We start from the raw sequence: 26,317 nt of genomic DNA on the forward strand, positions 1-26,317 counted from the left end.
TTATTGCGAAGTTGAAATGGGACATCTATGAAAGCATATACTGTTAAGGTGTCTGTAAATATAACATGGGCCTTCTGATATTAAGAGATCATTTTCATCCTTATTTTCCTAATGAACAAAGAGACAGTATTATATCGATAGATCACCTGACACCCTCACAATATTCCTGCCCTTTCCTCAGCTCTCCTCTCTAAAACACTGCCCACCCCCCTACTAACATTTGTGACATTTGCTAGCATTTTCTTTTTTAAGCCGAGAATCTACTCTAATCTGAACCTATCTGGGCCTCAATTTCCTTACATGTAAAAGGGGGAAGGGGGAGTAAGCTGGTCTCGATGGTTCCTTCCAGCTCTACCATTTTATGAGCCTGTAAGTCTTACCTAGCCTTAGATGTGGGATCAAAGCCTTTGAAGAAAATCAGATTCAAGATGAGGTTTAGAAGCTAATCAGTTCAAAGTGCCTACCTTCGGTGGGTACAGGAGAAGAACAGTTTTCCCCAGCCCCCAAACGACACACATCAGAATACAGGAACTCTCCCGCCAAACTTTCACTAGCGTCTGTAAAGACAAGGTTTATAGTGAACAGTCTGAACACATCTTGCCAAAATGCTTCAAGTCATTAATTCATACCCCATTAAATAATACTCTACAAAGAAAAGCCATGTAACTGAACTATAATTAAAACGTAAGAATTGTAACATACATACTCCTTTGAAAAATGCTGTCTCTCGATGAAATACACAAGCCAGAGGATGTGAATTTCTGTATAGCTCTTGAGAAATACTGTACTCAGTAGCCCGCCTATTCTGCTTTCAAGAAGCTCCCAGATGAACATGCATTGTGCCAAGCAAGAACTATCAAAATTCTGCACCTTGAAGTAACTGATGTTCTAAGCTATCTCAATCCCAGAACGACTGACTTCAGATTTTCATGTTGGTCAAGAGGCGAAATGAAGTTAGCTTCAACTGATGTGATGAGAGTGTGTACCCACAGATGAATAATCTTTAAGATGTTAAAGTTTAAAGAGAGGAAACCAAAACTGTATGCAAAAGTGGGCCAAAACATTGTGTGCATTTCTTGTGTCGGGGGCTACTGTAAAATCTACAAAAAATATTAGTATTTCACCAAGCACTGTGGTGTAAGCAAATTGTGGCAGTAAAGAACTTGACCCTCACTTACATCCATGAGCTCTGTGAACCTGCTAAATGAAGGTTCAAAATCATAATCAGCCTTGGAACGTGAGTTCCAACATGCTAAAAGATTTACTTTTAAATTCTATTCTCTAGGTCTTCAGAAGGCATGGTAACCTTAATTGTGTCACAATTTTGTTGAAAATAAAACCCCATAATTTATATTTACATAGTAACATAATTTACACTTTTATCCTTCTCCCCCGCCCCTCTTTCTTTATCCCACTCTCTCCCAGGCTAGATAAAAGGATTGAAGCATTTAAAACAGACCTGGAAGTGAAGTTTCATTGGGCAGCCTATCTACTTCTAAGATAAAATCATCTTTGAAGAAAAGGTAGCCCACAATGGAGAACAGGTAAACCAGGATGAGGGCAAGAACAGCAGTCAGGATGATGGAGCGTCCATTGCGAGTAACACTCTTAATGACATTAAGCAGAGTCTCTTCTCTGTACACTAAGTCAAAAAGCTTTAAAAAAAAAAAAAAGGTATATTTTCAGAAATTTGTCTCAAATTTTTATCAGCAATTCTGTAAGGATTTACATGATTCCAATCCAGTGAGGTCTCCCCCAGATCCCTGCTCCCCTTACCTGCTAGTGCCTTCCTTTTTGAGACTGTCTTCCATCTACTTTTCATATATTACCTGGTTATTTACATTTCCACACCCACTGAATACGGACTTCTTGAGGGGAAAGGCTGTTTTTGCCTTTCTTTTCATTCTCAGTGTGCAGCCCATAGTAAGTGATTAATAAATGCTTGTTGATTGCCAACCGACTGATATGATAGTTAACACTTGCATAGCACTTTAAGGTTGGCAAAATATTTGCATATATTAGTTGATTTGACCCTCCCAACATGCCTAGTGGTGGGAAAGACCATCTGACATTCATTGTTTCTTACCACAACTAGATCCAAGCTTTCTCACTGTTTGGAGGGTTGGGGTGAAGGGAGACTTCTCTTTAAGTGGAGTTGGCTCTTTGGAAAATGAACGATTCATTTGAATGAGCATTTATTAAGAGCCTACTACCTTCCTGACATGCTAAAGTTCTGGGTTAAAAACACAAAACCAAAAGTCCTTGTCCTCATTGAGCTTACGTTCTTGATACCATGTACAAAGCTAAGGAAATACAGAACTTGCATAATGTTACTCAGGGGAGGGAATGCACTTGGAACTGTGCAGATGAGGACAGACCTCCTGAAGAAGGCATTTGAACTAAACTTTAAAGGAAACTGAAGAAAGTAAGAAGTGAAGATGAGGGGGGAGTGGGTTTCAGGCATAGGGAGTAATCTGTGTAAAAAGATGGAAACAGGAGATGGAATGTCATCTATTAAGGATAATTCACATAAATGGCCCAGAGCCCCTTTAGCCTGGGTGTATACTGCAATCTTGGGATGGGAAGAAGGGGCAAGGTATGACCTTGCACAAATCACTTTACTTTGAGGGGCCTTAGTATTGAATGAATCAGTTGGACTTGACTAATAAGATCTCTTTCAGCTGTAATAATCTAAGCCAGGATGCTCTGACAGCCTACAGTCATTTGGACACTCTTGGATCATATAACTTGGTTTTAGAGGGCCCTTATTTTGACTCAGTGTGGGTCTCTTACTCCACACACCTCCATTTGATGTGTGACCTTTAAGTGGCATACTAGACAAAAGTAGTAATCCAAGTGTCTGGAGCCTAAAGCTCTGGTCTCAACTCTATATTAATAAGCTGCGCAATCTTGGACAAATTCTGAACCTCTGCTTCTTCATCCATACAATCAGGGGGCTGGCCTAGCTGAACTTGAATGTCTTTTATCCCTTTCTGTTATTTCTGTTCATTTTATGGCCTGTCAGAGAGGTCCAACTGGCTTGTCCACCTCCAGTTAGTGTCCTGAGACTGACCGTGAGTGAGACACAATGCTTAGGCTAAAAACATTAAAGGTACTAGGGAAATTAAACATCACCCCATTCACACTCAAAGTTCTGTGATCTGTGATTTGGAAGCTTCCTCCAAGGAGACAGATTGGAAGTTAATGCAAGCCCTTCTTGAGGAACTCTCATCTATCTATCTCCTAAAAGCTTGGCACATGAGGGCTGCCCAGTACTCTGGAAATGTACCTCACTTCTCAGTGTTATGATGGTACTAGTGAAACAAGCACTTTGGCCATCCAACTGTCATTCCCTCACTCTCCCAATGGGACCTGCCTATCTTCTTTTTCTGTCATATAATTCTTCAATGACTGCCTTTATTCTTATTTTTCTTTGGGATGGCTTGTTGGTTATAACTTGCAGCCTGTTCATACCCACTATGGACCCTTCCATCCCTCTCTGTAGGATGCTGATCTTTAGTTCTTCAATGATAGTGGTGTTCCAGGTCTCTCTGTCACACAACTTTATTGCCAAACAGCAAATATCTGTATTGAAAAAATGATCCTTTGCTACTAGGGGAATCGCAGGGTCTATAAAAATGCTTTGCAGTTTTCCAAACTAGCCCACTCTCTTCCTCCTCTCAAACTGAACCTAAACCATTATCTGTCTGCGTTTTGTCCTTTTGGGCATTCATTGGCCAAGCTGTAATAGGGTGACCATTTAGATGCATGTTGACATTTGGGCAATAGTCTTCATTCATTTGGTCTTTGCTGCATGTATGGACAGGTCAAATACCTTTGAGTGATTACGAATTACACACACTTGTCTTGGGGCTTGGTGAAATCAGTGCAATGTTATCTATACATGAGAGCATCTGGAGAACCGTGCTGTACACAGGGAATAGCTTCTCAATTTGGACTCTACACTGGGTCCCCCATCACTCCTCTTAACAACTTTTGTCAAGCATACATCTCCCTGTTTTCTGCCTCATTTGATGCTTGTTATCAGTTCATTGGACAATGGCATTTCTGTTGTTATATCTTACAAGGAATCTTAAATAATATCTCTCTGTGGGTATATATATGTAGACATAATATACATATGTAGAAATAATATATTTACATGTAGACATATGTACATTTGGGAGACAATCTGTTGTATATAAGGTGGCACTTTTGTTCAACCCATTCAAATGCTTCTTCATAATCAACAAACAATGAACGCAAATGAGGTCTTATGTTGTCTACATCAGTCAACTGTAAGATGGTAAGGTGTTTTTCATGACTGAATATTATTTGAGAAAACCAACTTATTCCCTACTAATATCTTTACTGAAGATATTTTCAGTTCATGTATGGAATACTCTCATAGAGATTTTGTATAGATGGGAAAGGAGATATAGAGGTCAGTGGTGGTTTTCTTAGTCACTTTTTAAAAAAGATCAATAAGGTTTTAGATTTTTTCTATTCGTTTGACAACAAACTTCCCCTCTTTCCTCTTCCTTTGAATGAAGCCCTCAATGCTAACACAACTGTATCATCTCTAGTGTGGATCTCCTCTAGGTATGCTGATCCAATACAGATGCTTTTCTTGTCTTTGTTCTCTTTAGAATATTTTTTACTTCCTGCTTAAGCATGCCAGGCACTCTGTTATTAGGTCCAATTGTGGTGGTTCCACTATCCTTGATGAAGAAAATAGTTTTGTTGTAACAACTTCTGGAAGTCTTTTCCATTTTTAACTCTGCAGTCCTCTTTAGGTTTTTATCCTTGAATGCCCTTGAGATGACTGCTTAGTTGAGTATCTTGCCAAGCTTTCTTTAAACTGGGTTCACCCTCTACTGCTTCTCTCTGATTTGTGGATGACACTGCTCATAATCATCCATCATCCTTCTTTGTAAGATTTTACAGATGAGTTTATATTCTAACATAGTTTTGCCTTTGGCAGCCATCTCTTCATTCTGAAGAGTAAGTCACAATGTTTGCTAACTAAGGGGCTTTCTAGGCTCTTTTCAGTCTCCTTGTCATAGGAAGAAATTTATGCTGGTTTAATTTCTTAGTGAATTATAATAGTTGATATCAATGTCATTTTTGTTGTCCACTTCCCATTTTTTATTTTCAAAAGTTTCTTTAATAATTCAGAATTAAATCTTAATTACACTCCATCTGTTTTTTTCTTTACTATTATTTGTTAATCTTTTTTTTTCTACATACTCTTATGTGACAGAGTATATAATATACTCCGCCAGTCTGATCACCTGACTGCCTTGGGACTAACTCCCACATCATAATAAGGCTCTTATTTCCCGTTAAAATATAGCCAGTGTCATTGTCTGTGATGGTGCCTGATGTTTACGTGTCCAGCAGAAAGTAATTCCTTTTTGAAGAAATGGTATCATCTATACATTTGGGCCTCTGTCATTCATTTCTCCTAAGCCTCACTTTTCAATACAGTTCTCATTCTCATTCTCCCCTTTTATGTTCGTTTGATTTGAAGGGTCTTATCAATTGCTTTGTGCTGGGGCATAAACCGCACTAATTTTCATGGTGATCTTCTTCTAAAGGCTTAAGTATTGCAATATGTGATGGCCAAATGTCACATGAAATAACATTTGTGTAGCTTTGGGGCATATGAGAAAACCCAGTCAGTCAGCTCTGCTCTTTGTGAGCCACCCTTTCTTCTGCAACTTCCTTCTTTTTCCTAGTTTTGTTTGTAGCAAAAATGTTGAGACTGAGATGGTTCCATTCTCACAGTGACAGGTCCATTCACTGGGTCACTGGACAAGGATTTCACCCATAAAGTATCACCAGGCAAACTAAACCTGTTGATGGTTTTACAACTGTGTGATTCTAAACACCTTCTGCTGCCTTTCCCATCCCTCTGGCATCTTCCCTGCAGATGCAGTAAAGGGGCCACCCAGGACTGAAAGTCATTTTGAAATTTTCTGTGTTTCATGGGTTGCCACAGTCAAAAAAGTTTCATCACTAGGCTACCTATCTCATAGGTAGGTAGGCTCCTCTCAGCAATCAGCTAGGCTGATCCTTGGAAAGTAGACATCCTTTGTCCCCAGCATGGCTGACCCTTCCAGAGATTGTCTGTCATTCACTGTTGTAGCCTCTGAGATCCAGGGACCACCTCCATATTATGTTGAGGCATTCGAGTAGGAATTTATAGAGGAGTTCATCTAGGCAGCTGGTAGCACATTAGACAGAAGGCCAGGCCTGGAGTCAGAAAGGCCTGAGTTGGAAATTTGATTTCAGATGCTAGCTGTATGTCCCTGGCAGAGCAAGTGTCTGAAATCTGTCTGCCTCAGTTTCTTCAACTGGAAAATGGGAACAATAATAGCACCAGACTCAGAGGATTATTGTGAGAATAAATGAGGTAACAGTTGTGAAAAGCACTTCGCACAGTGCCTGCCTGGCACACAGTAGGCACAACATAAATGCTTATTCCCTTCCTTCCTTCCCCATTCATAAAGTGTGAAATTTAGCACTGCTCAAATTGACCAAACATTTTTTTCATTACTATAGAATACATGGTAGAGAGTAGCAGCACCTTTTTATAATTAACCTACCAAATCCTTATTTCACTGCAGGCATTCTTAACCTAGGGTCTACTAACTCATATTTTTAAATGTTTTGATAACTATATTTCAATCTAATTGGTTTCCTTTGTAATTTGATATATTTTACTTTATTACTATAATAATAGCTAGCATTTATATGGCTCCTTAAGGTTTGCAAAGAGCCATGTGTATGTTATCTCAGTTGATCATCACAACAGCCCTGGGAGGTAGGTGCTAATATTATCTCTATTTTAGAGATGAGGGAAATTAAGCCTGAGAGAAGTAAAGTGACTTGTCTCGAATCACACAACTAGTGCATGTCTGAGGCAGAACTTGAAGTCAGGTCTTCCTGACTTAGCAGCTATGCCACACACAGTATATACTTAAAAGCATTATTAACACTGAGAGGGTCCACAGGCTTCACCAGATTGCCCCTGGACCAAGACATGAAAAGGTTAAGCACCCCTGTGTTACTGTATCAAGCTAGGTTTCCTTATAATCCTAATTTCAAAAGCATTTTTACATTTTCACTAAATTTCTACCAGCTGCTGCCCTAGCCATCAGTGTCCCAGCAATGAAGCATTCGACAGCACTGTGATTTCATATCCTGAAAAAGGACAATCCTCAGTAGTGTGTGTCAGGGTCACTTATTAGCTGTGTGATCCTGCACAAGTCACTGAATCTCTCTCAGCCTGTTTCCTCATCTATAAAATGGGAATAATTGTACCCATCTTCCAGGATTCTTGGATCAAGGGAGATAAAATATGAGCAACACTTCATAAACTTTAAAGCACTTTATAAAAGCTAATTACTGTTATTATTATGTGGTATGACGAGTATTTATTAATAACCTTGTTACCAGTCTGGAACGGTATTTTCTGGTGACTTCTAGGACCAACTCAAGTTCTTACAGGCTTGGATCCTATGCTACTGTGTGTGTCTTAAAACTTGATTTCAGTATGTGGCTGCAGTTCCTGAATACATAAATATTGCCCTGCCACTAAAATGTTTCAATCTATGGAGATCACAGACCCAGAAAATACTTAGGACAGTGTGAGAGTCAGACTACAAGCAAGCCATAGTCCTGTTAAACTCTCTTGAGAGAGAACCAAACTTGGGTAAAGTTTCTCCAAGTTGTGAGCTGCTCTTAGATTATAGATTGGAAAAATTTAAAAGCAAGTTGTATTATGAGTTACAAGGTTCACTGAAGCAATGAGCCTTTCACATCTGCTAATGAAAGGGGTAATGGGAACTGATAAAGAAGAACCTGCTGTCCTTGGCTAGGGGCAAGGCCAAGATCCCATGCATGCCACATGCATGTCAGGACCCCTCATTTTCAGAAAGGACTCTTTACAGTGTTTTGATCTGGACTCCTCTACACAGGGAGGAGAGGACCACAAGACCTTGTGCAGTTATATGACATAACCATGATCTAAAGCAGAGGCCCAAATACAAGCCAGCATCCTGGCTAATCACAAAACTGAGGCCACTTCCCAAAGTCTAGCCTCTTGCCAATTCAAACGACACCTGCATGCAAAACATACTCTGTGCTACAGATCAATGTTTCCTGGGTGACAGTGGCCTTTTCACCCCCACAGTCAGGTCAAAGGTCTGAAGTCTTCCTGCCCACAAACAACCATCACCCAAGGGGAAAGAAAAAGAGCTAATCTTAGTAATGTGTCACCTCTGAAGTATGGTAACATGCAAAAAATTGGATGTATCTCAAAACTACTTTGTCAATAAGGGATTCTGGGAGTGGACACGTCACAGCCCTTGTTAGTCTAACCTGTCAGGCTAACCCTTTTGATCTTAAGGAGTTTATACTTTCATATCCTAAGGCCAGTAATCAGTTCTCTGTCAAAATACTCACAGATTAGTAAAACTTTATACTTTCTCTAATTTTATGCAGGAGAAAAGAAGAAATTCAATTTTTATGCCAAGGGTTTGTATTTCTGTATAAAAAAAAAAAGGAGTGAACAGTTAATTGATTCTGTAATTCAAAACTCAACTATAAGGAAAGGGGGCTGAACAAACTCAATTCACATAGACTACAATGACATTAACTGCTTGAAGTAGATCAGAATTAAATGACTTGTTTTGAAAGATGTTCTATCTCAGTAGCTACACCAAGCTCATCACCCAAACTTTTCGATGCAGAAATAATTCCTAGTCACATGTCTGGACTGAGCAACACTTTACCCTAGACAGTCTGGGTCCTGACAATCAGATATAGCTTTCTGGGCAACGGAGGGCCAGATTAGAAAGGACAGGGCTCTCGGGGAGGATGGGAACCTTTCTTTCAAGTGTTAAGATCATTGTTTTATGAATGAGAAGCAGAAAAGTTAACTTGCAGAAAGTTACACAGAAGACTGTATATAATTAAGTATCCTCAGACCTTTTAACATCAGGCCTGCTTTCTGTGTACTTCTCTGCCTATTCCCCAATTACTGTACACAGATGAGGTGCTGCCTAATTATTATCACAATATGTATAATTTCCTTTATCATAATTAAAAACAACAGTCTCATCTTGCAAATGAGATGTTTTATCAGATGGAGACTTTCAGAGGCAACACTGTCAAGAGAGATGGAGTATAATGTGGTAGCTGGAGCTCTCAGGTTTGGATCCAGTCACTTCACTACTCTAAGGCTCAGTTTCTTCGTTTGCAAAATAGGAATAAAGCCATCTGCCTGGACTACTTTTCACTGGCCATCCCCATGCCTGGAGGACTTGCCTTCTCTACCTTCTGGCTTAGTTCAAACAAAGCTGACTTTGTGCAGGAGACAGTCCTTCAGGGCCTCCCCTCTGACACTGCCTTTCTTCTATTCCTCCTCCTCCTTGTGTAAACACACAGAGTTGTGGAATTATTGGTATGTGGTCCCCCCCTTCCCCTTAAAATGGGACCTTTGTGAGGGCAGAGACTGTGCTCTTGCTTTTCTCTATATTCTCCATGCTTAGCACAATGCCTAGCACTTTATTGGTGCTTAATAAATGCTTGCTGCTCACAAGGAGGTTGGCAGGAGCAAAGGACATACACTAAGCAAAATCCTTTTCAAAGTGATAAAGTATTTATGTCAGGTATCATCAGCTCCTAGCCCAGAGTCTTAGAGAAAATGGTCAAGAAGCATTTTTGACGTGAATGACTGAACTTGAGAGTCAATTACCTACCAAGAGACTGTAGAAGAATTCATGAACGAAGAGTCCCATGGCACAGATAAGGAGATATAACAGATGATAAAGGAATTCTACATCCAGGATCATTGCTCGGTATCCTCTTGTGAAGGTCCCACAGTTACCAACAAAGCTCATCAGGAAGATGATTTTATTACAGACCTAAGCACAGTGACAGGAAAGGTTAGACAGCAAACCGTCCTCAAATTAGAGAGAACTGTAAGAGCTAATGGTAACCTGCGTCTCTCTCCCCCCTAATCCCAACCACCCTCTTCTCCCACCATTCCAATGACCATTGTTTAAAACATGGACCCAAATCCAAGCTGGAATACTGGACTACTTTTGGCCCAGGAGTACATGCTCCAATAATAAAACAGGGAATATCCTAAAGGAAGTTTTGCTGACCTAGTCAACTGATTACTTTGCTTTTCAGGTGTAATACAAATTGTATAAGAAATAGGAGAATGCTTCACGTTCGTCAGATCTGTTGTTTCTCACCAAAACACACACCCGTGCACATGCATACAATACAGATAAGGATTTTCAAAATGAATCATTTCTAACCTCCTTGCTTGAGTATGCCAGAAAAAGAATTTATCTTAAGTCAATAACCTTAAACTAATCATGATTAAAAACATGTTAATTTCTACTCCACCCTAAGAGCTATGAAGGCACAGGTCAGTGAGATTCTCCAGCTATGTCTCTGAGGAGTTGACAGTCCTTTTATTAAATTGCTTTTATTGTTTTTTAAATTAAATTCTATTTTCATGAAGAACAACCTTTTCTACCTTCTACTTTCTGAAAAATAGAAAAACTAAAAGTCTGTTGCAAACGTATATAATCAAGAAAAACAAATGTCCACATTGACCATATTTTTTAAATGCCTCAGTATGCATCCAGAGTCCATTGCCTCTCTGTTGTAAAGTAGGTAAGCACATTTCATCATGAGTGTTCTGGAATTGCAGTTGGTCGTTATGTCACTAAGTTTCTAAATTTTCCAAGTTGTTTGTCTTTATGATTTGTTCTTATTGTATATATTGTTCTGGTTCTGCTTGCTTCATTCTGCATCAGTTCATACAAGTCTCCCAGGGTTTCTCTGAAACCATTCTTTTCATAATTTCTTATGGCATAGTGGGTATTTTATCTCATTCATACACCATAACTTGTTCAGCCATTCCTCAATTGATGGGCACCCCACTCCCCATCCCCTGGTTCTAATACTATGCAACTATAAAAAAAAGGTGCCATCTATATTTTTGTTTATACGGATCCTTTCCTCTTAGATACATAGATCTAGTAGAGGTATTACTGGGTCAAAGGGCAGATACAATTCAGTAGCTTTTGAGGCATCGTTCCAAATTGCTTTCCAAAATGGCTGGACCAGTTCATGAATCTACCAACAGTTCATTGATGTACCCGTTTTCCCATAATCCCTATAGCAGTTACTGATTCCCTCCATTTTTGTTAGTTTTGTCAATCTGATGAGTATGGATTATTTTAATTTGCATTTCTCTTGTTACTAGTGATTTAGAGAATTTTTTAGTATGGCTATTGAGAACCTGCATTTCTTCTTCTGAACCTGCCTATTCATATCTTTTGATATTAATTTATCAAATGGGAAATAGCTTTTAGTCTTATAAATCTGAATCAGTTCTCCATTAATCTGAGAATGAGACCTTTATCAAAGAAACTGGCTACAGTTTCCCATATGCCTGTTTCTTTTCTAACTTTACTTGCACTGGTTTTGCTTGTGCAAAAACTTGTTAATTTTGTGTAATCAAAATTCTCCATTTTACCTTCTGTGATCCTTTCTATTTCATTTGGTCATCAACTCTTCCTCTATAACCACAGATCTGACAAGCAACTTTTTCCTTGCTCCTCTCATTTATGATTTCACCAATTATGTCTAAATCATGTTACCTATTTGGAGCTTATCTTGGTATGCAGGATGAGATGTTGGTTGATATTTCTGTCAGATTAATTTCCAAGTTTTCCCAACAGTTTTTGTCAAATAGCGAGTTCTTGCCTCAATACCTGGGATGTTTGGGCTTATCGAACACTAGTCTACTGTGCTATGCTCCTTTGCTTCTGTATATTGTACAGCTAAATCTGCTTCACTGATCAACCTCTCTATTTCTTATCCAGTACCAAATTTTGCTTCATTGATTGCTGCTTTATAATATGGCTTGATATCTTGATTCTTGACCTTTTCTTCATCCAGATGAATTTTGTTATTGTTTCTTCCAGCTTTAAAAAAATAATCTTTTTGTAGTTTGATGGAATGATACTGAATTTTTATTCAATTGACTTGATCTACCCATGAGCAATTAATATTTCTCCATTTAGATCTGGAATTACTTATGTAAAGAGTTTTTTGTAATTGTGTTCATATATAGTTCCTGTGTGTATCTTCGGTAGGTAGAACTTTATGCTTTCTGTAGTTATTTTAAATGGAATTTCTTCCTGTCTCTTCATGGATTTGTTATAAACAGATAAAAATGCTGATGATTTATGTGGCTTTAATTTATATCTTGCAATGCTGCTCAGATTAACAGTTTTAATTAGTTTTTTAGTTGACTTTCTAGGATGAGGAGCTGATACTCTAAATAAGGGATGAGAATCTTTCTTTGGAAGAGATAACTCAGGAGTTTCCATGGGGTTACCCTCATGTCAACTTGCCCACTCCTTCAAGAGAAAATTCAGCTCTAGCTTTGAAATTCAGCTCTAGCAAAGCACATTGAGGAGAAATGGGCATCCGCTAAATCCTGGAGAGGAATCAAATGAGTTGAACGACTCCTCTACTGTCGTTATTGACATCTTGGCCCTGGGTACTGGCAACGTGCTGCCCTTTCACCTGGTTGGTAAGAGCAACTGAACTTCTCAAGAATCAGATAAGCACGAGAGCACAGGCATCTAGCCCTTCAAAATGCCCTAGGCTTGCTCAGAATAGGAATGCTCTAACATCTAAATGGGGACTTTCCAATATACTACCTGATGGCATAGCAGAACCTTCACATGGTGGAAAAATGCTCATTCTAGCTTTAGCTTGTCGGTGACAACAGTGGAGCAGCTTAGGTTCAATACAATCCAAGAAGGACTTTATTTGTTGTTGTTCAGTCATTTTGTTTTTTTCATTTTTGTCGGACTCTTTGTGATCCCACTTGGGATTTTTTTTTTGAGGCAGCTGAGGTTAAGTGATTTGCCCAAGGTCACATAGCTAGTAAATGTCTGAGTCCAGATTTAACCTCAGGTCCTTCTGACTCAAGGGGCAGAGCTCTAGCCACTGTGCCACTTAGCTGGTCCCATTTGGGATTTTCTTGGCAAAAATAGTGGAGTGCTTTGCCATTTCCTTATACAGCTCATTCTGCAGATGAGGAAACTGAGGCAAACAGGGTTAAGTGACTTGCCCAGAGTTACTCATCTAGTAAGTGTCTGAGGCCAGATTTGAACTCAGGAGATGAGTCTTCCTGACTCCAGGCCCAGAACTCTTTGCACCGCCTAGCTGTTCCTGAACTCAATTAAGTCCAATGAACTGTGTGAGAAGCTTGGGATACAAAGACAAAACTGAAACAATTCCTGATCTCCAGAAATTTATATTTTGTTGGGACAAAAAGCATATCCATTCCTTCCCTAGCTGAAATGACAGTGTTTTTAGAGGCTATAAATCTTTCCATAGTTAGCAAACAACAACCAAACTCCACTCTTTGGATCCTCTTGCTATCATTCCATTTCTACCCCTTTTCTGTAGCCAGTCTTCATAGTGAAGTTGTTCTTAACCTTGTAGCTCTGGCTTCTGCCCTTTCTACTCATTTTAGGCTACTCTTTCAAAACTCACCAATCAGCCTTCCTTTTTCTTCACCTATGGCCTGCCTTTGGCAATACTGAGTGCTGCCTTGAAATGACTTCTTCCTGTGGCTTCTAGGCTGTGAAACTATCTTAATTTTCCTGCTAGCTCTGACTCTTCCTCTTTCGTTTCCTAGGAATCTTTCCTTCCTTTTCCCATTCCCCCAGGTTTAGTCTTCAGCTCTTCTTTCTATATTCCTGGCCTTCCCCATTAACTCCTTCCGTAGGAATGGAGGATGTTCCAGGCTCTTAACTATGCCTGCCTCCTATGCCCCAGAGTGGAGTGAGTGCCCTGTATCACCTCAAACTTGGTATGTATGAAGCTCAGTTTCTATCCTTCCCAAAGCATCTTCTATGGTCTTTCTGAATTTCACTAGCCATTCTTCTAATCACTCAAGGTTCAAAAGCTGAGCCATTGTTTAAAAATCCAGTGAGAAGAGTAACGTGTTGCTTTCTTAATAATAGCTGGTCGTATCCAATGAAATATCAGAGAGGTTGGAGGTTTTATTTTTACAGCTGATGAAACAAGCCCAGAGCACTGATTACACTTGAGCAGTCACACCCTGAAGAATCAGAGACAGAATCGGAACACAAAGCTGCCTCTGAGTCTTGTTCCCTATCCACTGCTTGAGACTCCTTCCAGATCTAAGATCTATGAGTCAAATTCTCCTTTTCTCAATACTCATCAGTCAGAAATGCCCTTTCCAATCCATTTTCACTGTTCTCACTTGGGCCTTTACCATCTCATTCCAGGACTCCTCCAACAAACAGCCTTCAAACTTATTAATAGTATTTATAAAGCACTTAGCACATAGTACCCAACACAAGTAGGCACCTAATGAAGTTTGTTCCCACCATTCCTCCCCTCCTTCTTCCAGCCTCTCTGTTCTCTAATACTTCCAAGCATACCACTGACAGATTAATCTTCATCAAATTATCCTATACACATTATTCCTCCTGCTGAAAAATCATCAAGGGCTCCCTAGTGCCTATGGAAAGAAAAAAAATATAGTTTTCTTGCATTCAAACCCCCTGTAATCTGGCTATAAGCCTTATCTCTCACCACACCTTTCCATGATACTTCATTTTAGCCAAAGTGATCTATTTATCATCTCCAGGATATACTTTGCAATTTCCCACTTTCTTGCTTTTTTTCACCTTCTTCTAGCTGACTAGGATTTCATCCCCTTCTTTTCCTCTTGCTTAACGGCTACCCAGTTGACCTCCTCCATGAAACCTTTCTGACCATAATACCCTTTACCATTTACTCTGCGGCTCTACCCTCCCAACCACTGGACCTCTAGAGGCCACTCCCTGGGGAGTACTTGGGAACTCCTATCCTTGGGTCACACTCTCCTGATTTGTGAGTGAATAAGTAAAAATTCCCAAAGGCCAGTAGATCTGATCCAGCCTGAGTCCATGCTTCACAACCCTTTATACCATGTATCCCAGTATTTCTCTTGAAGTCCATCCAGCCCAACTGCCTTTCCCTCCCTCTCGCTTGAGGTGGGAATTGTAATCCAACCCATATTACCACTGCTCCTTTGAAAAGGCTGTCAGTCAATTCCTCTAGCTCTCCATTCCCTTCTGAGGCCACCATTCTGCTATGTTCACCTTCCCTTATTAAAATATAAGCTCCTTTAGAGCAGGGATTGTCTCCCTTTTGTATCTGTATCCCTATTGCTTTGCACAGGGCCTGGCACATAGGAAGTACTTAATAAAGAAAGCTCTTCACTCACTCACTCAAGTGACCTCTCTCCACTATGAGCTTGTCATCATTGTTCACTCATGTCTCAATTAATTACGTTCTGCCTCATGACACCTCTAGTTGTCGTCCCCAATTACTAGTGAAATCTTGTGCTATTTTATGGGTGTGTCTGATAATATTAACTAGGACATAAGCTTCTCGTACCTTGGAAATATTTGTTGGTTTGATACAGCTATGAAATATTATCGGATTTGCATTTTACTCCTTCCTCCAGTCCTCCCCCCATCCATCCCTGACTGGTTTCTGAGGAAGATGCTGAACAACAGTGAAATGGCTCAGAATTGACATGGAGAAGAGGAGAAACAAAGCCTAGGAATTATCAAGGGATATTTCATAAATGCAAACATCAGTCCCTGAAATGCTCAGTTCAGTAGACTATCTGCTTACCCTGCACAGAGCACCATGCTAGGAGCCGAGGGAGTCACAAAAGTTTGATCAGGTCAGGGTCCCCACTCTCACGGAGCTTACATTCCTTCTAATAGGATACAGGGAATATAACCAGGAACTATGGTACAAAATCCATGGGTAGGAAAGGTATCAATCCATGTATAATCCATGAGGAACAGCTATTACTAACTAGGAGGGGCTCAGGGGAAACCTCCTGGAAGGAAGAGTGTTTGAGGTCAGTGTTAAAGGAGGCATGGAATCCAAAAGGCCCAGAGTATTCAGAAACAAAAGCAAAGAGATAGGAATGCATGATGTTGGCCAGCAGTCCAGTGTGGCTGCAGAGCAGAGGACAGGAAGACACTGAAGGGGTTTTTTGTGGAGGGGGGCTGACATGAACAGTTCAGAGCATAAGGAGGCTGTATGAAGCAGGGGAGAGAGTGGAGGTGAAAAATTCTATTAAGAGGCTATCAGAATTGTCCAGCCAAGTGATAATGGCAGCCTGTGTTAGGGTGGTGGCAGTGAAACTAGAGAGGAGGGGAGGGAGAAATAATCATGGGCTGACTATACTGGGAGAGTCACTCCACTGGTCACAGGGCTGATACCATCTGAAAGGGACTGGACTTTCCACTACAACGACACCTCATCCACGGTTTTCTGCTTTTCAGATTCAGAGAGAAAACATGCCTAGGGGACAGAAAGGCAGTTCTACTGCAAGGTGAAGTGCTAGAAAACAATGAAATCATTTCATACTTACATTGAAAGCACCCAGAAGGAACAACGTGGGCTGCAAGCCGACTGAGAAGATCAGGCGGAGAATGGTGGAAGCAATTAGTGCTCGGATCCCATGGGGCTTAGGGAGAGCAATGACTATGGCCAAGGAGATCAGCATGGCCGTCCACAGCAGTCCTGACAAGTGGGGCTCCAGGGTACCTGGGAGAACAAAGGAGGGGCCAGGCCTTTTTCACATCAATGTTTTCCGATTCATGCTGGTGACAGACAGATTCTGGGAGCTGTTTTCCTTAATTACATCTCTCCACACATGTGCAGCTGAAATATCTCCACTTCACACTTTGAGCAGGTGGAGTGGAAGGCTAAACTTCTAAATGAGCCTTTAATTTAATTAAGAGAATGAAATGGAGAAAAAAAAAGTGAAGAGGAACAGTTCATTCCCTCATTGCGCAGATCAGATTTCTCAAAGGGAAGGAGGTCGACAACACTGGTATCTTTAGAACCTTACTCTGGTTATGCTGCTCTCTCCATCAAAGAACTTCCACTAGCTTTTGTCATCTTTGGCTATTTCAAGTCCTATTTCAGGTGTCCCACGAGATGGTCTGCTTATATAATATGAACTGCCATGGCTAAAAATATTCCTCTCTTAACCTCCCCTCACAACAAGAGTGCTTTAAATGTTGTCTAATTTTGAGGTTCCTTCCAATGCAAACAAGCAGTATCACAAAGTAAAGGCTGCTTATATAAAAAGGAGATTTGCATCTTTACAACTGAGATTCTCGTTGCGGCATAATCCACGGGATACTGAGAAGAATGCTTGACAGCCTAGGTGGTGGATCATCATCCACTGGCACCAAGCATCCCAATTCACTGAACATGTGACCACAAAGAGACAGAGTGTCTTTTTAAGTTATTTGTTCTCCCCCCACACCTACCACAGATCTTTCTTTCAAGGCCTAGAAAAAGCCAACTTGTTTGGGGCTGAACACGAGAAAGCACTCCCAACTAGCAGAGAGATGTGTTTTGAGAATTGCAACGAGGTCCAGGGTGAATATCCCTGATGGCTGACGTCATGTAAACTCCCCCATGCATACCACAGCCCAAAGAAACAAGTGAAGGTAGAATGGATGCACCCAAATTCTCAAGAAAGAGATATACAATTACTTAACATGTACAGGAGGAAAGAATTTAGTGAGTTGCCTTCTGATCACCTCTTTAATGATGTTTTAACCTGCTGCCTTTCTACTTGGGGAGGGGGAACCCTGTAAAAAATAGGACTACACTTTCTTTAATCATCACAGCAGGCCCACAAGTTCAGCTGAAAATCAAAAGAAATCTGTAGTCACCTAAGGTTCGTGCTTTTGAAAGATCACGCTGTAGGTTACTCATCAGCATTCAAATAAACGGAAAGAAATGCCACTTTAGAAAGGAGCTTTTAAGGCCAACTCAGCAGTCGAGCTGGGTCTTGTTCCATTGCCCAACAGGGGTGGGAAACCAAACAACATCAGGGCAGGTAACAAGGTCACTTTATATGCCCTGGACAGAGTGGAGCACTTGGGAAGCTATGTATGGAGGCAATGGAGTGAGAGCCTAGAGCCTAAAGGAATGACTTGTAGGCCAGGCTACCAAGGAAACTTCATTTTAGGCAGCATTCATTTACCTGAGTCTGGAGGAGAGCTAACAGTCATGCAGCTCCTAAGAAATAGGTATGAGAGAATACCTTTAAGACTCTCACAAAAGAGGGAATGAATGGTTGTTGCTGTTTTCAAACAATCTATTTTGCATAACCCCTGCTGAAATCTTGATACTGCACACCCTTAGTGGGTTATTACTCCCTGATGTCAGATCACGTGTTCCCTCAAAGACAGTCTCATCACATCTTGCAGTTGAGTCAGTCCAAGAGAAAACCTCTAAAAAGTCAGACTTTTAGAAACAACAGAGCTGTTCCTTAAAGTCTTTTATTCTCACAAATCAAAATATTAAATATATATTTTTAAAAAATTTAAACTGTGGCTACCCAAAGGTCAAGTCATGGCATTGTTTCTCATCCTGACTACCACAGCGAGCTCTTCACTAATTAACTGACAAAATGGACCATCCCTTCATCCCATTAACAGGTAAGCTGATTAGTCCTTTTAGAGGAAATTTTGGAGCTGTATGTTCTTGCCAAGATTTGTGACTGGGACTTTGCTATTCCTACAGTATAACTTTAGAAAAATGATTTGCCTGTGTACTGATAATTAAGCAGTCATTTTAAAAAATGGAGTTTTCTATGCAATTTAAGCTCAAATTCCTAAGTTGTTTTTAATTTTTAATTCCTGAAGAAAGCATCAGCTCCTTAACTATAGGAAATAATGTTTTCTCATCGCCTTTAACTCACATCTATCAGGCACATAAGATATTATGATTAAATGCCCTCATATGTGAAGCTGCCAAGCTTAAGGGATGGTTCTGTCAACAAGATAAGATGGGTTTCCAGCCTTTTCCTATGTTTGTTGTGCCATCTGTTTGGGCCTTTACTGCATAATACACAACATAAATGGGTAGACTGACATTATTCCTGAGGGTCTTCATCACCATACCTGGGTGCAAGTTAAACTGAAAAGAACACATCCCTATAAGCTGTAGTTGATATGGAAAAGAGGGAGCTGAAATATCTCTACTTACAATATTAGCCACCTGAAATCCACAAATGTAAAGCATTAAGCAAATTAAGGAGCCCCAAAGTGAAGACTGAAATGTAAAAGGGCCAAATGTATTGCTTGCCTTTTTTCTAATGAGTACTGTTCGGGAGAGGCAGTGAGACATAATGAATAGAGAGCTGGACTAAGGATTAGGTAGATCTGAGTTCAAGTCATGCTTTGGCCACATTGGCAGTATATGCTGAGGCAAGTCATTAAACCCCTCAGCAACGTTCTGAGACTATAAGCTGCAGATCCAATGCCAATCTGCATTAGTAGATGGAGTTTCTCCCTGGGATCTCCTTACACTGCTGAGATAACAGATTCAGAGAAAAAGGCATAAAGAATTTGGAGGTATAAATTCATTAAAAATGGGCAGGTCTACATCACTCACGGACTGAGCCAAAGACAAAATATTCTAGATGTCTTCAACTCTTCAGCCTCAAGTGACTAACATCTCTGGGGTGGCAGTAAGAATGCTGGAGGGAGAACCTTGGGGACTTCAGTACTGGTCCTGGTCCTATGGCTGCCATTAACCAGGGGGATGGCCTTCACCAAGTAACTTCTTCTCTGATCATGGCATCCTCTGTAAATTGAGGTATTGGAGCTGAACGTCCCTGCGTGCTCTCACCTTCTATCTTCCCTTCTCTCTAAACAAGGGCTCTGCTCTGTGGACTTCTTTTTTCATTATTTTGATAACTATGTTTCAGTACAGTTCCCTTTGTAATCCTATGTATTTTATTCTGTGCATTTATAATCATTATTCTGAGAAAGAGTCCACAGGCTTCACCAGACAAAAGGGTCCAGGGAACACAAAAATAGTCGAGAACCCCCTGCTCTTGCTAATGAATAATCATGTAAATCTCCTCCCCCCCATCCCAACCTACAAATTACAACTGTACTTTACACTAAGGTACATTTTAATAAATGTTGCTAATAAAATTCCTAATTTCATCTGCCCAAAGATGATCAAAGCATGGGAAAATTGAATTCAAACCCCAGGTTATGTGCTTTCTAGCTGGTTCCAATGTTTTGCTTCCCAGTAAAAAAGGTTGCTACCTCCTCGGACTCCTTTAAATGGGTAGAAAAATGCAACCAGCAGATTCATCAGGACGGCCAGGTTAAAGGAAATGCTGCTCCAGAAGGACATATTCCGAGAACACCAGTACAGCACTGGCTGGGCTGTGGAGACAAAAAGAAGGCTGCCATCAGGTGTGAATGTTCCCTCAGAAAGCCAGGTGCTCCGTGAAAGCCCTTCACCTCCTGCTATCCCTCACATAGATGAGACCTTTTTTGGTTTTCATCTTTGACCCTGGAAAATGATCACTTGTTTTTTATTTCTTAACTTGACTCAGGAAAATAAACTAATCATATATTGCTATCTAAAACCTTATGAGAATGGGGAAGGTGTTATATGTGTGGTTGGAAGGTGAGGTGGGGTGAGATGAGTGGAGGGGGTGGGAGGAGGGGATGAAAAGAAGCAGAGTTTGAGTGTCCAAAAAGGTACTGGATTCTCTTCAGCAGGAAGATCTGAGAAGCCTTCAGTTGAAATCGAGGGCTGCTTAGTGTACTGGGATGTAGGTGGAACCCAATCAAACCAAACCAACCCAAGAAATAAACTAATCTAGCAACCTGGGAGCCCAGAGATGGGCTTGGCTAGTCTAGTCTCAGACTGAGAAGCTGAGCTTTTAGACACTCCCTTGTCTGGAACTCATGCATGACTAGGCCCTATGGTTTTCTTGAAGGGGAGCATTATACTTTAAAGTATGTTCACTTGGCCAATTTTTTTAACTATGTTTAACAAAGAAACCTCATATGGACTACTTAAACATTTGATAATCAACCCTAACTAAAGTAGCTAGTTAGTAGCAGAAGAAGGAGCATCTTATTCTGGTGGGGTTTTTTTCCTCCCTTGAAAAGGGTAGGTTCTAGAAACCACAGACCACTAAACTTTACACCTGTCTTTGGACAATTTTGAGAATAGATTAATCAACATTTCCTGAGAATTTAGAAAACATCAATTTGTTAAGCTAAGTTCAATTTGTTAACAAATAAGTCATTCCCAAATTAACTTCATTTCCTATTCTGGGAGAGTTAACTATATTGATAGGCTGGTAAAATGGTAAACATAGACTGTATCTGGATTTTAGCAAAACACTGTACAGTCTTTTGTGCCATCTTTGTTACTCAGGAGACAGTGAAAAGTGGACTGGATAGCAGTGTGACACACACTGGCTGTTAGCTGAATAATTGTGATAAGAAATAATACTAGAACTCAGGGTCAACAGAAGAGGTCTTTAGTGGAGCGCCAGTGATCTCAGTATTTGGCTCTATCCTGTTTAAAGTTGATATCCATTACCTGAATGAAGCTACAGAAGGGATGTCAATGGATTAGATATTCATCCTGGATGACAGAATCCAGATTCAAAATAGGCAAAAGGCTGGAATTATGGGCCCAAATCAACAAAGTGAAATTGAACTGAGATAACCCGAAATGTATATTTTTTAAAAGTTCCACAAGTTTAGAGTAAGGGAAGCCTTATCTGGCAGAAATTAACCTGAAAAATTATGTGGGGGGGAGGGGGGTCACAGCTTAGTAGAGTATAATGAACAATATGAAACAACTGTTTTAACAATGGAAAAAAAATCCAAATGTCTCTAGCCATATTAACAGAAATACACTGCCTATAATAAATAACCAGCATTTACAAAGAACTTGAAGATTTGTGAAGCACTTTGCACAAATTATCCCATTTAATCCTCACAAGCACCTGGGGAGGTAGGTACTACTATTTTCCCCCTTTTACAGAAGAGGAAACTAAGGCTGAGAGATGAAATGACCTGCCAAAGGTCACACAGCTAGTAAGCATTTGAGGCAGGACTGGAATCCAGGTCGCCAATAAGTTCAGCCCTCTATCCACAATGTCACCTCACTGCCATGACCACTGCTGTACTATATCCTAAGCTGCTTAGACCATTTCTAGAATAGCTGTTGAATCTCAGCGGCTTCTTTTCAAGGGGCAAACCTGAATAAGTCCAATGGAGGGAGAACAAAGGGGTGAGGTACTTCAGACATGTGAAGGCTGTCATGTTGATAGATGAAGGAAAAGATTTGTTCTGTGTTGCTTCCAAAAGAAGTCCATGACTAATGGACATTATAGAGAGATGGATTTCAATTCAATGCAAGAAAGAGTTTTCATGTAACCAGTTGCTGTTCATGAATGGAACAGACTGTCATGAGAAGGGATGAGTTCCCTACATCACTAGAAGTATCCAAGCAGAAGATAGATGATTGTTTGTCTGGGTGGCTGTAGAAACAATTCCCACCTGAGGAGAAAGTGCTGAACATTGACAACCTAAAGTCCTAAGACTCAGAGTTTCTCAAATGCCCAGCCAATTGAGGAGTCACTCCATTGCCCTGTGATTATCTTGTAACCTGGATTGGTCCATGGAAGATAGAGTGAGATGTAGTGTTTTCTTCCACATGGCATACAAAGGCAGATTGTGGGTTTGGGATGAATTTCATTATGTATGGCTCCTAATGAAAAAAAGCTTGATTTTTTTTCAAGTTAAGCTCTGAGACACTGATTTGCTGCCTGCAAAATAAGCTGTATTGAGGGAAAATCTGACTATTTCAGAAGATGTTTCCTGCTCCCTTCAGCACTTTAATTAAGAAACCATGAGGCACAAGGGATAAAAGGTTGGATTTGGAGCCAGGAGACCTGGGGAAGCATACCACTTCAGCTTAGCTGGGTGCTCCTGGGGCAAGTCTCATAACCTTATAGAGCCTCAGTTTTCTCATTTGAAAAAAATGTGCCTAATGATAATTTGTGCTGCCTATCTCACAAGGCTGTATTTTTTTTTTATTAGTGATCGACAGACCTTGATATCCTAGAGAAATGTGAGCCAGCCCAGAACTGTAATTGCATCCATGGAGAGAACTTTTCAAGCAGAAAGCCTCTACTCAGGCGGCAACAGGGTTAAGGCCAAAACAGACCTAACAGGTTACCTGATCCAAGCTACTTATTTTAAAGATGAGGAAATTGAGGCACAGTACAGTCAGCACCAGAACCCAGGTCTTTGGCCTCTAAACCTAGTGCTTCTTCCATTTTCTTTTGCTGCTTTTCTGAATACATCTTTAATCACAATACCCTCACCTATTTTCTTTAGGGATATTCCATTTAAATGGTGTTAAATGGTGCTTTGTTTAGATTGTTACATAAAAACTTGGTAGGAAGAACTTCAGTCTCTCTGGTGATGCCAGAAGCAAAATTTCCAAAATACATTCCTATTCATTTTCCCTCTCCTCTGTATATGGGTGTAAGATATATGGAAGCAGATCTCACTCATATTTTTCTTCAATGGAATGATCGTTTAGTTTAGAATAGCAGCCAGGAACAAATCAAATGGCCTGCTAATCAGCCCAGAGTAAAAAGGCCATGTCTTCCAAGCTTCCTCCCAATAATGAAGTTATATCATAATTAAACACAGTCAGAGGCAGTTTAAAAATCTGCTGGCTTTTTCACTTGTGCTGAAAAATGTTCAGGGCCTTCCAAAGGAGGGGCAGATCACATTTTCTACGAAGGCCAAGAGTTCAGATGAGACCAGTGCTTGGAGATAGTGACAAGCTATTAGTCACCATCAAACATAAAGAGCGGACGTGCTAGACAGGCATCCTTCCCTTAACTATGCCAAGCTCAAGTTAAAGATTGACTCTATCAATTCTGTTCAAGATGTTTAAATTTACTGCTGCTGGGGCATGAGGGTAAGGGAAGATTTTAAAAGAAGGCATTATTTGCCCTGGCATTGCTGATGGCACTTTGCCCTAGAACAAGAAAACATATCTCATCCAGCCACAACCGCAGTGGCAGGGAGAGAGAAGGGAAGGTGTAAAGTGTTAAATCAGAATCTGTTTTTTGTTTTTGCTTCTAAAGTACAACATGAGATTTTCTGCTTCTCTCAAATGCTAATCTACCACTGATTTCTTAGCAGGTTTTCAGCCTCAGACGATGATGGAAGTACAGGTAACAAATTGTGCTTGTGGGGTACTGGACAACTGATAAACCTGGTAACAAATGTCATTATTTCAGATGATCAGCAATAGGTTGTTGGTTTTGGGGGGTTTATTTTTGCTCTGGCATTTCAGTTGTGATTTAGCTATCTCCTGGGCACTTAGTGAACTTGGAAGAGTTGGTTTGTGTTTCTAGAACCTGCTGCTGTGAGCCTAAAAGACACAATGATTTTAGGGTTATGGATTAACTGTTTAAAATGGAAAATGTGGTCAAATGTATCTCCTCCATAGCAAGTTAGGGTTATTTATCTTATGCATTTAATAATTTTCTAGCTAGTATAATTGTTCTGTACAAACGTCTCATCCCCTGTTCGACCATAAACTCAATGAGGACACTGTCATATTTGTCTTTATCTCTCTTATAATAATAGCAGCCCACGTTTCTCTGGTGTTTACCATGTGCCAGGTACCAAGCTAACTGCTTTACAAACATGATCTCATTTGATCCTCATAATAACCCTGGGAGGTAGGTGTTATTATAATCCCCATCTACATTGCTTTGTACAGAGCAGTCACTTAATAAATTCAAACCAACAAATATTTATCAATGTTTGCTAAGCTGAATACAACTCATAAATAAAATTACCCTATCTCTATTTCAAATTGTGCAATAATTCTGGACTCAGAGTTGGTGGCAGGAGGTATTGATAATAGTAGGATCAAAAAGGGATGAAGGGGGAGATTTTTCAAAATTCCAAGAGAAACTATTGCATGATTCTGTATTTTTAAGGATCTATTATATGCAAGGACATGTCAGATGCTGGGGATACAAAGATAAGGAATGCTCATGGAGTTGATAAGCACATAGGGAGATGAGATTGAAGGCAGCCTGCGACAGCAGAAAGAATACTGGGATTGGAGGAAGTGGCTAGGCTACATTTCAATCCCAGCTCTGCCTCTTCATACCTATATGACCTGCCCCCTAACCCCTCCATACCTCCATTTCCTCATCTGTAAAATAAAGAGGTTGGACTAATTCCCCTCTAAGGTCTCTTCCAGCCCTAACACTATGAGCCTATGAAATAAGCATGATGCAAGTTAGAAGACTCTAAAGTGTATGTATGAGAGTGGTCAAAATAGCCAGGGAAAACTTCCACCAGGCAGTCTCCTGCATCTGAGTCCAACAGTTATAATCAGCAAGCCAAATCCAGTGCCAGTCTGGTGTCACCTTCAGGAAAACTGTTACATAAATGAGCCAGGAGTAAGTTTTCCACAAGTTTATTATTAGGAAAAGTGGCTACTGATGGAAATACAATTATAATGAAAAGATTTTTTTCCCAATGAATAGATTTCTTCCCTCCCCACACAAACATGCAAATTCATGTTTAATTCAAAGTCATTAATCATAATTTTCCTTTTTCTCACCAGGGTATAGTCTTGAAGCCAATTAAAATCATGCAGTTGGCAACCAGTAGCTGTGCTGAAGTACAAAGGAAACTCGCTTTTTTTTTCTTCTCCAAAAAAAACTGAAAAAGGACAATGTCAGGAGCAAGCATTTGGCCAGAGTGCGGTGGGAGACACAGGACCACAAGATTTCAAATGGCCAAGGAGCACCAACAGACAGACTCCTTTCCTTTCCTTTCCCGGGAAGGTAACTGAGGCTGAGGGCAGGTAAGCCCAGAGTTACCACGCAAGTATATGAGACAGGATTTGAACTCCCAATCTAGCACTCTCTCCACTGACACTGAGCTGCCACATTCAGAAATATTTCATGAATGACTGATGAAGACACCAGTATTTGCAGCGATTACCTCATAAGATTGTTGTGACAATCAAAAGAGATGATGTACAACCATGGTAACTCACAAATGACTTAATAAGCAAATAGGTGATCAAATCATAATAGGTTATTAGAGGAAAGAGACATTTATTAGTAATAGTAACAATAGCTAGCATTTATATAGCATGGTAAGGTTTGCATACTCTTTTTACAAATATCTCATTTGATCTCCATAACAATGCTGATAGATGGGTGCTATTACTATCCCCATTTTACAGATGAGGAAGCTGAGGCAGAGGTCAAGTGATTGGCCCAGGGTGACACAACCAGTGTGTGTGGTGGGGC

The 26,317-nt window shown here is 40.3% G+C and overlaps 1 protein-coding gene across 5 annotated transcripts in view; it reads right to left on the reverse strand.

The window, feature by feature from the left end:
* Positions 1-26,317, reverse strand: part of ITPR1 (inositol 1,4,5-trisphosphate receptor type 1) — a 384,526-nt gene that overhangs the window by 43,564 nt on the left and 314,645 nt on the right. For all 5 annotated transcript variants that reach the window (XM_072598619.1, XM_072598616.1, XM_072598617.1 and 2 more), the window contains 5 exons: positions 20,241-20,363; positions 16,526-16,701; positions 9,771-9,935; positions 1,460-1,655; positions 465-557 (listed from right to left, as the gene is read on the reverse strand). In XM_072598619.1, coding sequence (XP_072454720.1) covers positions 465-557; positions 1,460-1,655; positions 9,771-9,935; positions 16,526-16,701; positions 20,241-20,363 — 753 coding nt within the window. The remainder of the gene's footprint in view (positions 1-464; positions 558-1,459; positions 1,656-9,770; positions 9,936-16,525; positions 16,702-20,240; positions 20,364-26,317) is intronic.

This window comes from Notamacropus eugenii, chromosome 3 (genome assembly GCF_028372415.1).
Source record: "Notamacropus eugenii isolate mMacEug1 chromosome 3, mMacEug1.pri_v2, whole genome shotgun sequence".
Lineage (NCBI taxonomy): Eukaryota > Metazoa > Chordata > Mammalia > Diprotodontia > Macropodidae > Notamacropus > Notamacropus eugenii.